This window comes from Sinocyclocheilus anshuiensis, unplaced genomic scaffold (assembly GCF_001515605.1).
Source record: "Sinocyclocheilus anshuiensis isolate Anshui unplaced genomic scaffold, SAMN03320099.WGS_v1.1 scaffold868, whole genome shotgun sequence".
Classification (NCBI taxonomy): Eukaryota; Metazoa; Chordata; class Actinopteri; order Cypriniformes; family Cyprinidae; genus Sinocyclocheilus; species Sinocyclocheilus anshuiensis.
Window position 1 is genome coordinate 1,313,359 of NW_015552624.1, and position 15,669 is coordinate 1,329,027.

The 15,669-nt window shown below is 37.2% G+C and overlaps 2 protein-coding genes across 3 annotated transcripts; both read left to right on the forward strand.

Moving 5' to 3' along the window:
• The first annotated feature begins 649 nt into the window (after positions 1 to 649).
• LOC107666319 (carboxy-terminal kinesin 2-like) lies at positions 650 to 1,448 on the forward strand. The gene is made up of 4 exons (XM_016457562.1): positions 650 to 785; positions 990 to 1,063; positions 1,195 to 1,270; positions 1,358 to 1,448. Exons 1-4 carry the CDS (start codon positions 723 to 725, stop codon positions 1,400 to 1,402), a joined length of 258 nt encoding a protein of 85 aa, XP_016313048.1. The 5' UTR covers positions 650 to 722; the 3' UTR covers positions 1,403 to 1,448.
• Positions 1,449 to 5,222: 3,774 nt separating this feature from the next.
• On the forward strand, positions 5,223 to 15,595 carry LOC107666316 (zinc finger and BTB domain-containing protein 22-like). Of its 2 annotated transcripts, XR_001631654.1 has the most exons (5): positions 5,223 to 5,453; positions 6,942 to 7,156; positions 8,403 to 9,278; positions 13,789 to 15,308; positions 15,356 to 15,595. XR_001631654.1 is itself a non-coding variant. In XM_016457559.1 (4 exons), exons 2-4 carry the CDS (start codon positions 6,944 to 6,946, stop codon positions 14,719 to 14,721), a joined length of 2,022 nt encoding a protein of 673 aa, XP_016313045.1. In that variant the 5' UTR covers positions 5,223 to 5,453; positions 6,942 to 6,943; the 3' UTR covers positions 14,722 to 15,336. The 2 variants fall into 2 exon arrangements, 1 of the variants encoding a protein (XP_016313045.1); XM_016457559.1 differs by lacking the exon at positions 15,356 to 15,595 and having other exon boundaries at positions 13,789 to 15,336.
• Positions 15,596 to 15,669: the final 74 nt, after the last annotated feature.

Sequence of the window (15,669 nt, forward strand, 5' to 3'; positions counted from 1 at the left end):
TAAAAGTTACGCCTTCTTTCTTTGCGTGAACATTTGGGCGGCGTTATGCAAATCTTCCCACATAGTGACGTAGACATGTGGGGGCGTGTTAGAACGAGCCGTTTTAGGTAGGTGTGGCTGACTCTTAACTTTTATAAAGAATATATCTTTGGATTTGAGACTTTAGTCTTTGCAACTTTACAGATCTTCTTTATGCACCAAGAGCTTGTAACACTCCAAAGAGAAAGGAAAAATTGAAATCGCATCATATGACCCCTTTAAACATTATGCACTTTTTTTCACAGATAGTCATGTTATCTTATGCTTTGAATAAACGTGCATTAGTAATATTTTGCTCAATGCGCCCTTTTGTGGCCTCAGAAGAGAAGCCAAAAGCTTTTCTTTACCCTATCTGAAATTATGCATTTTAAATTCGAATATAATTCGAATTTTTATAATATTTAAGTACAAAATTTGAATTTAGTTTTTCAGCCATTTTGACAGCCATACTACCTGCATCCACAATAACTAGATTTAATAGATAAACTGCTCTTCTTAAAGGGGAGTAGAGGCCCAATTTGAGAAGTCTTCAAAAGTAATATTGAGTTGGTCCACAATTATATTCGACATCGATATCTGACTTTAAATGTGTTGATTGCTTCTCAGCCACGCTGTGTCTGGTGGATTTGGCCGGTAGTGAGAGAGTGCAGAAGAGTCAGTCTCAAGGAGATCGATTCAAGGAAATGACCGCCATCAACTCTTCCCTCACCAACCTGGGAATTGTGATCGCCGCTTTGGCCAACAAGGTATGTTTTTAGCTAACTATATGGAAGCAATGCTGAGTTATTGGAGAATGTAATGCTCTCATCCTCATACTTGATTTTCATAACCAAAACTAGTCTTCTAGACTTCTTGGTACATTGTGCCATAGATGTTGTTTTCATATAAAAGATATTACTTGCTGTGCAATAATAACTTCACACACTCATTTTCCTTCTCGACCTCTACAGGACAGCTTTGTTCCCTACCGTAACTCAAAGCTCACGTACCTCCTCCAGAACTGCCTCGGAGGCAACAGCAAAACGTAAGTATAATGCTCAAGTACGTGTTTGTTTTATAGCCTGCGACATTATTTCCTTTTGGAGGTTTGCAGAATATAATTTATAATATACATTATTTTAAAGGAATATGTGACTTATTTCTTGTCCTGTTCAGTTTGATGTTTGTGAATATATCGCCTGAGGAAGAGAGCTTCAGTGAGTCGCTGAATTCTCTGCGCTTCGCCAGCAAGGTGAGTGATCTCATGCGGTCACACGGCAGGTTTTGTTTAACATGATATCTTTAACACGGTCTATAACTCTCGTTTACTGTGTTTCAGGTGAACGACTGTGTCATCGGAACAGCCTCTGCTAATCGGAAGTAGTTCAGCTGTCATTTCCCAACATCCTCTGTGGTCATTTTTAAATGTTTTTAACTTTTATCTGAACTTCACTTATTTCATCTTTAGCCTCATTTCTCCTGTCTTTGGCATTTTTTATATTTCTAAGATGCATTTTTAATGTTCAATATTACTGGCAGACAATTTTTTATTAATGTTTTATAGCCACAAAATGCATATTGTACTTAAACTTGTAAGGGGATCAATAAATTTTCCATTTTGGCATGTAATGCAGTGATGAGCCTCATTATGATGCCAAGTGGACAACGGTTGGACAGTTTTGTTCTTGTGGATATAGTTTATAGTTATGAAAATGCAAATGAGATTTGTTTCTCTTACAAATAAATGATCCTGGTAATTATAGTTTGTAAAAAATACTTTAATAAAATTAAGATAACTTGAACTTTGGCACTGTTGTCATAAGAAATAACATTTCATGAACTCTGAAAGCTTCTTTCAATGTTTAAAAGATATCCCATGTTAATTATACACATAATATAATTAATAATTGAATAATAATCATTTATGCATTTAGCAGATGCTTTTATCCAAAGCGACTTACAGTGCATTCAGGCTATACATGTTTTTTTACCAGTATGTATTGTAATTAAAGTTATAATCCTTTGTTACTGTAAATGTTAGCATTAAACAAGTCCTATAAGAGACCAAATATATATAGATACATAAAATATTAATCTTTGGGCCATAATTTTAACCATTGATTTTTATTTTTGAAAATATTCCATAATTTTTGGTTGTAATTTTTTTTTACCTTTAAAAGCAAGGTAAAAAAGGGGGGGAAAGCAGCACTGTTTTATCATACTAGATACATGTGAAAGTTCTGTTATAATGCTACTCTGTGCGGTCGTCACCGGTCTAATAAAACGCACAACATATTAAAGCGTCTTTGGTGTTTCCATGTTTTCTACAAAACAAAACCGGAAATTGAGGGGTTATGACGTCATTGGCAGATGACACTATAGACACGGTCCGTGTCACTAGTTAAAATTGCTTATTTCTCTGGATTTAAACATTCTTCTAAACATTTGGGATAATGTAAGTACACAAGTCAGCAAAATATATAACACTGTTCTAGTGGTTTTTGGATATTTCAATTAAAAAAATCTTACATGTTGTGCCTTTAAGGCACTTCTGGGTAAAATTGTTGTAGATGAATTATAGCTACTGCCTTATAAACTGCTCGACTGCTGAAGTATAGGGCTGGGAATCGATTCCAAAATGAATCGATTCCGAGGTGTTGGGAATCGAGACTCATTCAGAGCCCTTTTCAGTTCAACAAAGTTTATCTATGAGTGTCTCTCAAACGGAAGGCTGCACACATTTAAATTCACGAAAATAAACTGAAAGAAAAGGAGTCGGTACTGAGATCATCTGAATTTTAGGATGCAGCCTTCCGTTTGAGAAGCACCATTTCCCTCCCTCATGCACGTTAAAAGCCGTAATTACGAGAGTTGTGAGATAAAAGATTATTTTAATTTATATATTTTTATTACCATTCGCCTCCCTCGTGCTCGCTAAAAGTGATTAGAAGTCATTAGAACCAGTTAAAAAAACGATTCATTGGTTATTTTACGGTGGACCTGGCTTGTCCACAATTTTGAGCGCTGCACGACAGAATAGATGACGTGATCAAGGGTCTTGATCTTATTTCCATCTAAAATACTATTTTTTTTAAACATTTCTATCAGCCAATGATAATTATAAAAGAAAACGTCCCGAGCGCGATTTCAATTTCTCTTTGGAGTGTTACAAGCTCTTGGTGCATAAAGAAGATCTGTAAAGTTGCAAAGAGCAAAGACTAATTTCAGTGTAGTTTGTTAATTTTGTGCAAAGCATACAGTCAAAGTAAACTTCATCATTCAGCTGAACTGTGCACATTTATTTTAGACACTTCATATCATGTTCAATTCATGCGATAACCGCATGTCCCTGCTGAGCTGTGGGCTATGACTAACTTCACGGGCAAAGCAGACAAAATTACAATTTATGTATCGTTATTTTTTTTTTTTTTACAAATAAAGCTTCATGTTGTGAGAAGGATACTTTCTACGACCTTTATCCTGCGGTCATGGTGGTCATGGTGATTCCTTCAATCTAAAAATCTTTATTTTTTTATTTAAATGTTTAGTTTTGAAATGTTGTTAATGTTGTTGGTCATTTTTATTTAATTTATTTTATTTTATTAAATGTGTATACATATATAGTATTTATAGAGTTTTAGCTTTTAGTTTTAATTACTTTTTCTTATTTGTAAGTCACTTTGGATAAAAGCGTCTGCTAAATGACTAAAAGTAAAGTAAAAGTAAATGCAATTAAAATAATAAAATACCATTAAATATGAAGTGTCTGTATAATTTGTGTGTGCGTTTTTTTAATAATAATTATTAATTTGCAGGGGTTGTTTATTTGTTATATGGAGAGCTTCTCTAAACAGGCCAATAATAGACTATTAACTACTACTCATCATTTTAATAACACAAATGACAGGTTAGAAATGTCTACAAATTGATCCGAGATCAGGGGCAAGTTCAAGCTCAAACCGTTGTGCACCGTTTTGCTACGGTTTCCGGTTTGAACGACATGTTTCCTGGAAACGGTGTGCAACGGTGTGCAACAGTTCAACAAAGCTTATCTATGGGTGCCTCTCAAACGGAAGGCTGCACACATTTAAATTCACGAAAATAAACTGAAAGAAAACGAGTCGGTACTGAGATAATCTGAATTTTAGGATGCAGCCTTCCGTTTGAGAAGCACCATTCACCTCCCTCATGCTCGCTAAAAGCCGTAATTACGAGAGTTGAGAGATAAAAGATTATTTTAATTTTTATATTTTTATTACCATTCGCCTCCCTCGTGCTCGCTAAAAGTGATTAGAAGTCATTAGAACCAGTTAAAATTTTTACGGCGGACCTGGCTTGTCCACAATTTTGAGCGCTGCACGACAGAATAGATCATGACGTGATCAAGGGTCTTGATCTTATTTCCATCTAAAATACTATTTTTTTTTTAACATTTCTATCAGCCAATGATAATTATAAAAGAAAACGTCCCGAGCATAGATCAGTGGCTGAGAGCGCATCTGATTGACAGATAAACCACGAGCTCTATCAGTTATTGTTAATGTTCTGGTTATTTTGTTTCAGTGTAGTTTGTTAATTTTGTGCAAAGCATACAGTCAAAGTAAACTTCATCATTCAGCTGAACTGTGCACATTTATTTTAGACACTTCATATCATGTTCAATTCATGCGATAACCGCATGTCCCTGCTGAGCTGTGGGCTATGACTAACTTCACGGGCAAAGCAGACAAAATTACAATTTATGTATCGTTATTTTTTTTTTTTTTACAAATAAAGCTTCATGTTGTGAGAAGGATACTTTCTACGACCTTTATCCTGCGGTCATGGTGAGATTATAGATTCCTTCAATCTAAAAATCTTTATTTTTTTATTTAAATGTTTAGTTTTGAAATGTTGTTGTATGCATTTGTCATTTTTATTTAATTTATTTTATTTTATTAAATGTGTATACATATATAGTATTTATAGAGTTTTAGCTTTTAGTTTTAATTACTTTTTCTTATTTGTAAGTCACTTTGGATAAAAGCGTCTGCTAAATGACTAAAAGTAAAGTAAAAGTAAAAGTAAAAAAAACAAGAATCGAAAACAACAGTGAGGAATCGATTCTCCTCGAGAACCAGGAATCGGAATCGAACTCAGCCCTACTGAAGTATTGAACTATTTTAGTAAGATGGTACATGGTTACGGTTTCTATGGTTTCTGTTACTCGAAAACAGCACTTGTTGCCATGACAATAAGGAACAGGATCCAGTGTCCGCTTCCCTTTTTAGTCGGCCGAGTCTAGAGCAGCTGTCTGGGATTTCATTAAAGGTAAAACCAGACTCCAAACCCGATGTCAGTCCACCATTACGCTCGGCATTCCCGAACGGTGGGAAACGTCGATTTATCATAATGGAAATCCCTCTTTTGAGTGCCTGACGGAGATATTTAAATCGGTAAGATATCTTGCTCGATAAAAAGAGTCTGATTTATGAGGCGATTAGCTTCCGTGATTCTTAAGGCCACAAGGGCTGGTTTCGCAGCTGCTGGCTAACGTAAACAAACCCCGTTTCTGACCGAACGCTTTTAAACGGGGCTCTGAGTTATCAATAGCAGGCGGATTTCATAGTAATCCACGCCGAGAGCGAGTGTTTATCAAACACCAATGCAACTTTCACGGATAGCGAAATATTCTTCATCTGAGGCATTATTAGTACAGGATCCGAGGAAACTATATTCATGATATTTGTCATTATTACAATTCGGAAAGGCTACTTAACACGCCAATAAAGTGAATAAATAAAGTGTGCATGCAGCGCCTGGTCAATGCCCCTTGTTCTTTGGACCTGCGATACCATTTGCTGGGTTCAAAGAGAAATAAAGCATATTTGATCGAAATTAGTAGTTATGTCAGAGGAAAATCAAAACATATTATATATAATATTTATAATATTACATATAATATTTTTAGCAGCCGTTTGTTTACGTACGTATGAACTTGATGTTTATGTAACATACATTTTTAAATATATAGAGTATCATTATTATATGTAAGGAAGTCATTCATTTTCAAAGTAAATTTAAATTCTATGCATAGAATGCGGTGTGAGTCCAGAATGTTCGGGAGTCAGTTTGATTATTTAATGCGGTTGTCACTCTGGTTTATAAGTGAACTAACTGTGTGTGAATGTAACTATTCAGCAATTTAAAACAGGACTGACAACCATAATAAGGTGCGTCCAAATCGCGTACTACTTATGCACTATTGTATAAATAGTGCGAGTAGTGTGTTCACACTAAAAAAAACAAAGTGCACTTTAAATACCCTGATGATGCACTTAACATCATCTTAAGTGGAAGATGGCACTTAACATGTGGAATGTTGGACACTTCATGCACTCAGCTGTCGCAGCTTTATTTACGTAGAGGAGGGGCTTAGACTCCGATTATTAATGACAAAATAATCTTATATAATTAATACACTACATGACGGAGCACATAGTGCATAAGTACATAGTGTATAGTGCATCATTTGGGACGCAGCTATAGTCTTCTGCTGTGTGATGTAGCCTGTGTAATGTAAAGTTGTGTCCCAAATGACGCACGATGCACTTATTCTATGCACAGTGTACTCAACCGTCTTGTGTATGAATAATATAAGGTTATTTTTTATCCAACAAAGGAGTCTGATAGCTCCTCCTCTTCAAGTACGTAATTAAAGCTGCTTCATGAAGTGTCCAACATTCCACACTTATTTTTTTCTGTTAAATTAGCACATCATCTGGGCATTTGAAGTGCACGTTTTCTTTTTGGAACTAAGTGTGACCACACAAATCACATTATTTATACTACAAAACAGCATAGAATGGTGCATAAGTATGCAAATTGGGACACACAGTAAATTTGCATTAAATTAGCTGTTTTGTGATGCTCACCTCTTGCAGGAATGCAGTCGGCCACGGCGGGCCAAGGCTATGGTGACTCCGCGGGTTCAGAGGTGCAGGTGTGCTTCCCCAGTGTGCAGGCCTCAGTGCTGGACAGCCTGAATCGGCAGCGTGAAGAAGGCCATCTCTGCGACCTCTCCATCCACGTTCAGGGCCAGGTGTTCAAGGCCCATCGGTGTGTGCTGGCTGCATCGTCACCTTACTTCCATGACCAGGTACGTCTTTACCTTGAGGCCTAGATGCTTTAAAAGATTTCTTGAAACATGTATTGAAGTTCATTCCAATTCTGCGTGGCCACACCCACTTGGTTACTGTTGCTAGGTCTGACAAGCGTTCTCCAACTAGGGAATTCCTACTTTAGTTGCTGACAAACACTGAAAGAGAAGGAATCAAATTGAGTGAATTACCGCAGGAGTTATTTAAATAATATCTGTATTGTCCATACATTCATGTTTATGTTAGAGCTAACATAACATTTGAATCATATTAATTATATGTTGTTCTGATTCATAAAATGAATTGCATATATGAGTATTTACTATTTACCTAAAAATCAAGATCATTCAAATTATCTTTGAACACAAGAACGTGTGTTGCATGGATTATACAGTATCTGGAAGATATAAAACAATATGTGTAATGAAATATATAATAAGCTAGTATTTAAATCAAATTAATTGCATGAAATTTTTATTAATAAAATTAATGTAAATTAAAGTATTTACTGAGAAAAGCCTAAAAATAAAAATAATTCAAATTAATAAATATAATAATAAAAAATAATATCTTTGAACACAAGAATGTGTTTTATGGACCATATATGGAAGAAATAAATAAAACCATAAAAATGTGTAATAAAAAATATATTAATAAAATATTATATGAAAAATAAGTGTTTTAGTGTAACTGACATACAATTTCTTATTTTTAATAATGTTTTAAATCATCTTCTAATATTTAGTTTTTAATTTTAAAGTTTTAGTAAATAGTAATTGCTATTATTTTAGTAATTTAGTAATCATTTTTAATCCTTTTAATTTCAGTTTCAGTTATTTTACGTAGTTAAACTATACAAAAATGAGATGCAATTAATTGTTTTTTAATATTTTATTTCAGTAAATGTATATAGTAAATGTCTATTTTATTTCAAATAAATGTTATTATGATTTTAGTTCTAGTTTATAGTTAACAATAAAAACCCATGTCTATCTATCTGTCTGTCTGTCTGTCTGTCTGTCTGTCTATATTATGAGTGTTATGTGCAATATTAGGTAATTGCAAAATCTTGTTAGACAATATGTTGACAACAACAGTTGCCAAGTTCTGTAAGATTTCACAGATAAAATATTTTTCACAATCTGTATTATTAAGTCATTAAAAAAAAAAAGCATAATAGTTTCTATCAAATTCATCTGTGCAGTGTTTATTAGCCATATCACAGTCTTTATTTCTGCATTCCAGGTGCTGCTGAAGAACATGTCCACTGTCTCCATCCCAGCCGTCATGGACCCGCTGGCCTTTGAGAGCGTCCTCAGTTGCGCTTACACCGGCCAGCTGCGAATGCTTCGCGAAGACATCGTTAACTACCTCACCGTTGGCAGTGTGCTTCAAATGTGGCACATTGTGGACAAATGCACTGAGCTCCTCAAAGAGGGCAGGGGAGGTTCCAGTGGACCTCAGGGATCCAGAGACAAGGAGAGCGCAGGGCAGAGCGGCGGCGCCAACAAGATCGCCCAAGCCGACGGAGGAGACGCACCTTCGACTCCTCAACCTCCCAGCCGACCGTCCTTCAGCGAGAGCCAGTCCCCGAGCAGCACCAATTACTTCAGTCCTAGAGATGCAAACTTTGGCGGGGCAATGATGACCACTGGAGCAGTAGGAGAGGGTGCCGTACACTCCACCCCAACCTACTGCATGCCCTCCGGCGGAGAGGAAGGTTTTATGATTGAAGAAGATGAAGAAGATGACGACGAGCTCTTGTTTCACAGGAAGAGAGATCAAGGAGGCAAGCAGAAGTGCGCAACCTCTGCATCCGGTCAGGAGGTTGGGGTGAGCGACAGTTTTGGAGTTTCGTCGTATCAAGATGGAGATTCCTCACCACCGCAGAAGCGGCCGTCGTACAGTCAGCCGAGCATCATGCCAAGAAAACAGTGGGTGGTGGTAAAGACGGAGCACTCGAGAGAAGACGATCTGATCGTGGTGTCCGGAGGAGAGGAAGGAGGGGAGGATGAAGAGGAACGAGAGATGGAGATGGTCAGAGTGAGGGACAGGACATTTAACATATCAAATGTTAGGACCCTCTCTGGACTCAGAGAAGATGCTGAAATGGAGGCACAGGTCAGCAGTTTTGCATCAACTTAACTTTCTTTTTTTAGGGCTGGATGATATATGATCAGTATATTTGATACAGTTTTACCTGTGATATAAAATGAATAATTATTTTAGATGTTGCAATTAATTTAATATGCTTTTATTTTTCCAATTAAAGGGTTAGATCACCCAAAAATGAAAATTCTGTCATTAATTACTCACTCTCATGTCGTTCTAAACCCGTAAGACCTTCGTTCGTCTTCGGAACACAAATTAAGATATTTTTGATGAATTTTGAGAGCTCTCTGACCCTCCCATAGACAGCAATGTAATTACCACGATCAAGGTCCAGAAACGTAGCAAGGAGATCGGTAAAATAATCCATGTGACATCAGGGGTTCAACCGTAATTTTACGAAGCTACGAGAATACTTTTTGTAAGCAAAGAAAACAAAAATAACGAATTTATTCAACAATTCGCCTCCTCCGCGTCACCCTGGTGCCATTTTGGAGATTATCCACTGAACGTAAACAGCGTATGCTATTCTGTGTCACATGCAGCTGATTACCGATCTCCTTGCTACGTTTCTGGACCTTGATAATGGTAATTACATTGCTGTCTATGGGAGGGTCAGAGAGCTCTCAGAATTCATAAAAAATATCTTAATTTGTGTTCCGAAGACGAACGAAGGTCTTACGGGTTTAGAACGACATGAGGGTGAGTAATTAATGACAGAATTTTCATTTTTGGGTGAACTAACCCTTTAAGTTTGAACACTGCAAAAATTACTGAGTTTTTAATTAGTTATAATTTGAAATGCTTTTCAGTTAAAATACAACTGTACCAGTAGATTTCTTCACTTGTTTTAAACTTGTTTATACTTAAAACAAGTGAAAAAGTCTGCTAGGTCAGTAAGGCCAAATGCACTCGCATTGAAGATACAGTATATTCTCAAAAACGTCTCTATCTCATGCACTGTTGCTTCTCAGGTACTTTTATTTAGTGTCAAGGATTTTTAGATATTTTAGCCAGAAAATTACTTGTTAAGAATAGCATTTAGTTTTGCAGTAAATTAACTTCTTGCCTTGTGAGATTGGAAGTAATAGGGTACTAAATGGTTGTAAAATATGCAGTTCATAATATATAGCAGTTTTTTGTTTAGTCTAAACTATGATTTTCCTAACATAAAAAATACCTTCATTTAATATCAAGATATATGTTTTTATTTTGGCTATATCGCCCAGCCCTGCTTGCAACATTCAATAAAAAAAGACCAATACACATGTACAGTGGCCCTAAAAATATTCAGACACCTTTAGACACTTACGTCACACATTAAAAAAGTCTGAATTTCATTGCATTAAATTCAAAATATCAAACCAAGTGGCGTCTGCAAACAAAGGACTCAGAACTAACTAATTACACTTTGTGAGCCTCTCCTTACATTATTTTTTAACCAATCGGCCTCAAGGTAATTTCTCACGGATGTATGAAGTCAGTTCATCTTAAGTTCACACATGTGTCCTCCTAACAGAATAACCACTAGTGTAGTTAATCACATTAACAAATAAACATGCTCCACAAGGTTTGACAACCAAAGTTTCCAGGATTCTTTGTCTTTATGTTAAACAGTATATATACTGCTTCATTTTTTGAAACCAAATACTTCAAAAACAAACCTAATTTTTGAAGTATTCTGATTAAAAATGTGCTTGTGCCATCTATTAAAAAAAATAAATGCCACTTGTTTTGTTATTTTGATATATTATTCAAGCACATGGATTATTTTCAATTTATAATTGCATTTGTAATTGTGGCAATGCATATGTCTAAATATTTTTGTATATCAAATATTGTCAAAAATATATTGAATTTTTTGGTACAGACTACAGACAATTGAAAGATCATCTCAGCAAATCAGTGACCGAGGTGCACCAACAACAACTTAAAGTGCCCCTATTATGCCATTTTTACGGTTCCTAATATTGTTTTGGGAGTCTCCTACAATAGGATTACATGCATGCAAGGTCAAAAAAACATTTTGTTTTCTCAAAATATGCATTTAATATCACCTCATTTTCCAGCGATTCGTTCGAAGCAGTTCAAAGATTCAGTCTCTCTAAACCCCTCCTTTCCGTGAGCCTGCTCTGCTCTGATTGGTCAGATGGCCCAGTCTGTTGTGATTGGTCTATGGCGTACAGCGCGTGTCGGAAACGATACGCCTATTTCAATAGTTCTGTATTTTGAAGGCTCTATAGAAAATATAAACATCTATTATTTATCATACTTACAGGTTGTGATTCAGTGGAGCAGCTGGTCCAAATAAACAGGATACTGATCCATCTTTCAACAGCAAGCGAACTCCCCGAGATTGGAGAAGCAGTCGTCAGTAGAATGACGTGTTTGTGGGCGGGGTCAAGTTCGCGGCCGGCCAACATGTAGAACATAGGCGCGCATTATGCAAATGTGTTACCCCATGACGTGTAGCCGTAAAAAAGACCAATACACATGTACAGTGGCCCTAAAAATATTCAGACACCTTTAGACACTTACGTCACACATTAAAAAAGTCTGAATTTCATTGCATTAAATTCAAAATATCAAACCAAGTGGCGTCTGCAAACAAAGGACTCAGAACTAACTAATTACATTTTGTGAGCCTCTCCTTACATTATTTTTTAACCAATCGGCCTCAAGGTAATTTCTCAGATGTATGAAGTCAGTTCACATCTTAAGTTCACACGTGTCCTCCTAACAGAATAACCACTAGTGTAGTTCATCACATTAACAAATAAACATGCTCCACAAGGTTTGACAACCAAAGTTTCCAGGATTCTTTGTCTTTATGTTAAACAGTATATATACTGCTTCATTTTTTGAAACCAAATACTTCAAAAACAAACCTAATTTTTGAAGTATTCTGATTAAAAATGTGCTTGTGCCATCTATTAAAAAAAATAAATGCCACTTGTTTTGTTATTTTGATATATTATTCAAGCACATGGATTATTTTCAATTTATAATTGCATTTGTAATTGTGGCAATGCATATGTCTAAATATTTTTGTATATCAAATATTGTCAAAAATATATTGAATTTTTTGGTACAGACTACAGACAATTGAAAGATCATCTCAGCAAATCAGTGACCGAGGTGCACCAACAACAACTTAAAGTGCCCCTATTATGCCATTTTTACGGTTCCTAATATTGTTTTGGGAGTCTCCTACAATAGGATTACATGCATGCAAGGTCAAAAAAACATTTTGTTTTCTCAAAATATGCAGTATGAAGTCAGTTCATCTTAAGTTCACACATATGTGTCCTCCTAACAGAATAACCACTAGTGTAGTTAATCACATTAACAAATAAACATGCTCCACAAGGTTTGACAACCAAAGTTTCCAGGATTCTTTGTCTTTATGTTAAACAGTATATATACTGCTTCATTTTTTGAAACCAAATACTTCAAAAACAAACCTAATTTTTGAAGTATTCTGATTAAAAATGTGCTTGTGCCATCTATTAAAAAAAATAAATGCCACTTGTTTTGTTATTTTGATATATTATTCAAGCACATGGATTATTTTCAATTTATAATTGCATTTGTAATTGTGGCAATGCATATGTCTAAATATTTTTGTATATCAAATATTGTCAAAAATATATTGAATTTTTTGGTACAGACTACAGACAATTGAAAGATCATCTCAGCAAATCAGTGACCGAGGTGCACCAACAACAACTTAAAGTGCCCCTATTATGCCATTTTTACGGTTCCTAATATTGTTTTGGGAGTCTCCTACAATAGGATTACATGCATGCAAGGTCAAAAAAACATTTTGTTTTCTCAAAATATGCATTTAATATCACCTCATTTTCCAGCGATTCGTTCGAAGCAGTTCAAAGATTCAGTCTCTCTAAACCCCTCCTTTCCGTGAGCCTGCTCTGCTCTGATTGGTCAGATGGCCCAGTCTGTTGTGATTGGTCTATGGCGTACAGCGCGTGTCGGAAACGATACGCCTATTTCAATAGTTCTGTATTTTGAAGGCTCTATAGAAAATATAAACATCTATTATTTATCATACTTACAGGTTGTGATTCAGTGGAGCAGCTGGTCCAAATAAACAGGATACTGATCCATCTTTCAACAGCAAGCGTTTTGTGAATCCCGCATTGAACCCCCCGAGATTAGAGAAGCAGTCGTCTGTAGAATGACGTGTTTGTGGGCGGGGTCAAGTTGTTCGTGGCCGGCCAACGTAGAACATAAGAGCGCATTATGCAAATGTGTTACCCCTGTGACGTGTAGCCGTCACGGAAGTGGGATTCGAATTACTAACGACTCGTTTCAGCTGTTCAAAGTCCATTCTTTATTTTGGGAGACAATAACTTTATTTATCGTGCACTTTCAGCTTTACAACTTTGCAGATCGTTTACATTCACAGCTACATTTCACACTGCATGAAAGGCAATATTGGAAATGGCATAATAGGGGCACTTTAACATCCTCAATTACTCAAATGTCTTTTTTCCAATAGGCTGACTATTGCCAGTCCTCGGAAGACTACCTCAAGTTTGAGAGGGGTTTGATCGACCAGACGTCCTCTCAACAGCCTCCTGGGAATCCCGCTCAATGCTCCAGTAGGGCCGTGTCCACCCTGCTCGGCTCGGTTCAGTCGACGGCCGCCAGAGCTCAGCTCTTCCCTCTGGACATGCAGGGAAACCAGATTCTCCTGTATAATCAAGCCGCCCTAGAGTCAACATCTCCATTAGGGCTCACAGGAGGCATGTCCGGGGTGTCTCTAAAAGGGAGCCTCGAACACGGAGCGGTACATTTACCCGGCCAAAGTGCATTGGGTAGCGGGATGGAAGGATTAGACGGCAGCGCAGCTGGCAATTCAGGCAAGGTCTTCATGTGTCATTGTGGGAAGACGTTCACACACAAGAGCATGCGGGACCGGCACATCAACATGCACCTGGACCTGCGGCCCTTCCACTGCCCCGTCTGCGCCAAAAAGTTCAAGATGAAGCATCACCTCACCGAGCACATGAAGACCCACACCGGTCTGAAACCCTATGACTGCCACGGCTGTGGTAAGAAGTTCATGTGGCGCGACAGCTTCATGAGGCATCGCTCGCATTGCGAGAGGCGCGGCAGGGCCAATGGAAGATCGGGATCCGAAGGGTCGGTCATCTCTCCGCCACATCACATGAAGCTCCCGTCAGCCAACGAGACCAATCAAGGTAGCGATGGCGCCAGAAGTGGGATCCCCGTTTTGTCTCCGCAACATTCCATGAGCAGCAATGGCGTCTCTTGTCTCAATATGGCCGCCTCTGGGCCTCTTCTAGGAATCAGTTCTCAAAGCGGGCCGCATGGCCTTGGTTCTGGAGTTCTGGGCATTGGTGGCAATCGTAGCGGGTGTGTGGAAGAAGTCTGTGAGGGAAACGTTGATAAAAGCAGCGTCACATAAGAAATTTGCCTGAGATCACCGTCCCGCAAAACCAGAACACTTGTCTTTGATTTTAAAGGACTATGTGCACAGTTGTCTGATTCTTTACCTCATGTCGGCGAGTTCGCCATACACGATGTCCCATTTGTATTTGAAAATAATACCAATGACCAAATGCCCATTGCTAGCTCACGTCGATGGTGACTGTCGAAACCGTATCCCGGCCAGGAATATGGATTAGTTGCCATCACGTTCAAGCTGCCTCACTAGCACAGAAGATTCGTTCACTGTTGCTCTGAAGTGCCATTCTGTTATTATGCTGTACGATATTATGTTCTACAGAGTTGTACATTACAGTAACTCATTTGGTCCATTCTTGGTGTGAAGTTTTATTGTACTGTCACCCAACTATATACAGTATATTCACTCTCAAAGGTTTTAATGTTGTAATTGCTTAAATAGGAGACAAGAATATAACTCTGCACTTTGGTTTCTTAAGGCCCATTCATACCAATAACAATAACTATAACGATAACTATAATGGCTCATTCGTAAAAATGGCGATAATCATAAAGGCTTGTTTGCAAAAAGGGACGATAACTATAAAGGTCCGTTCACAGCACAACGGACAATAACTATAATGATAACTCTAAAGGTCCGTTCACAGCACAACGGACAATAACTATAATGATAACTCTAAAGGTCCGTTCACAGCACAACGGACAATAACTATAACTCTAAAGGCTTGTTCGCAAAAAGGACAATAACTATAAAGGATTATTCACAAAAAAGGATGATAACTACAGCGATAACTATAAAGGTACATTCACACAAAGGACAGTGAATATAACAATAACTATAAAAGCTTGACAGCCAATCAGAATCCATTCAACTTTAAAGAGCTCGAGCATTTAAAGTGGCAGACGACAAAAAAATAATTAAAAATAGTTATCATTCTTGGTGTGAACA

Excerpts from the sequence above, each read along its gene's own strand:
- LOC107666316 (XM_016457559.1), top strand. The coding sequence starts at position 6,944 with ATGCAGTCGGCCACGGCGGGCCAAGGCTATGGTGACTCCGCGGGTTCA. Across the intron at positions 7,157-8,402 it reads CACCTTACTTCCATGACCAG|GTGCTGCTGAAGAACATGTC; the intron begins GTACGTCTTTAC and ends TCTGCATTCCAG. Across the intron at positions 9,279-13,788 it reads ATGCTGAAATGGAGGCACAG|GCTGACTATTGCCAGTCCTC; the intron begins GTCAGCAGTTTT and ends TTTTTCCAATAG.
- LOC107666319 (XM_016457562.1), top strand. The coding sequence starts at position 723 with ATGACCGCCATCAACTCTTCCCTCACCAACCTGGGAATTGTGATCGCC. Across the intron at positions 786-989 it reads TCGCCGCTTTGGCCAACAAG|GACAGCTTTGTTCCCTACCG; the intron begins GTATGTTTTTAG and ends CGACCTCTACAG. Across the intron at positions 1,271-1,357 it reads CTCTGCGCTTCGCCAGCAAG|GTGAACGACTGTGTCATCGG; the intron begins GTGAGTGATCTC and ends ACTGTGTTTCAG.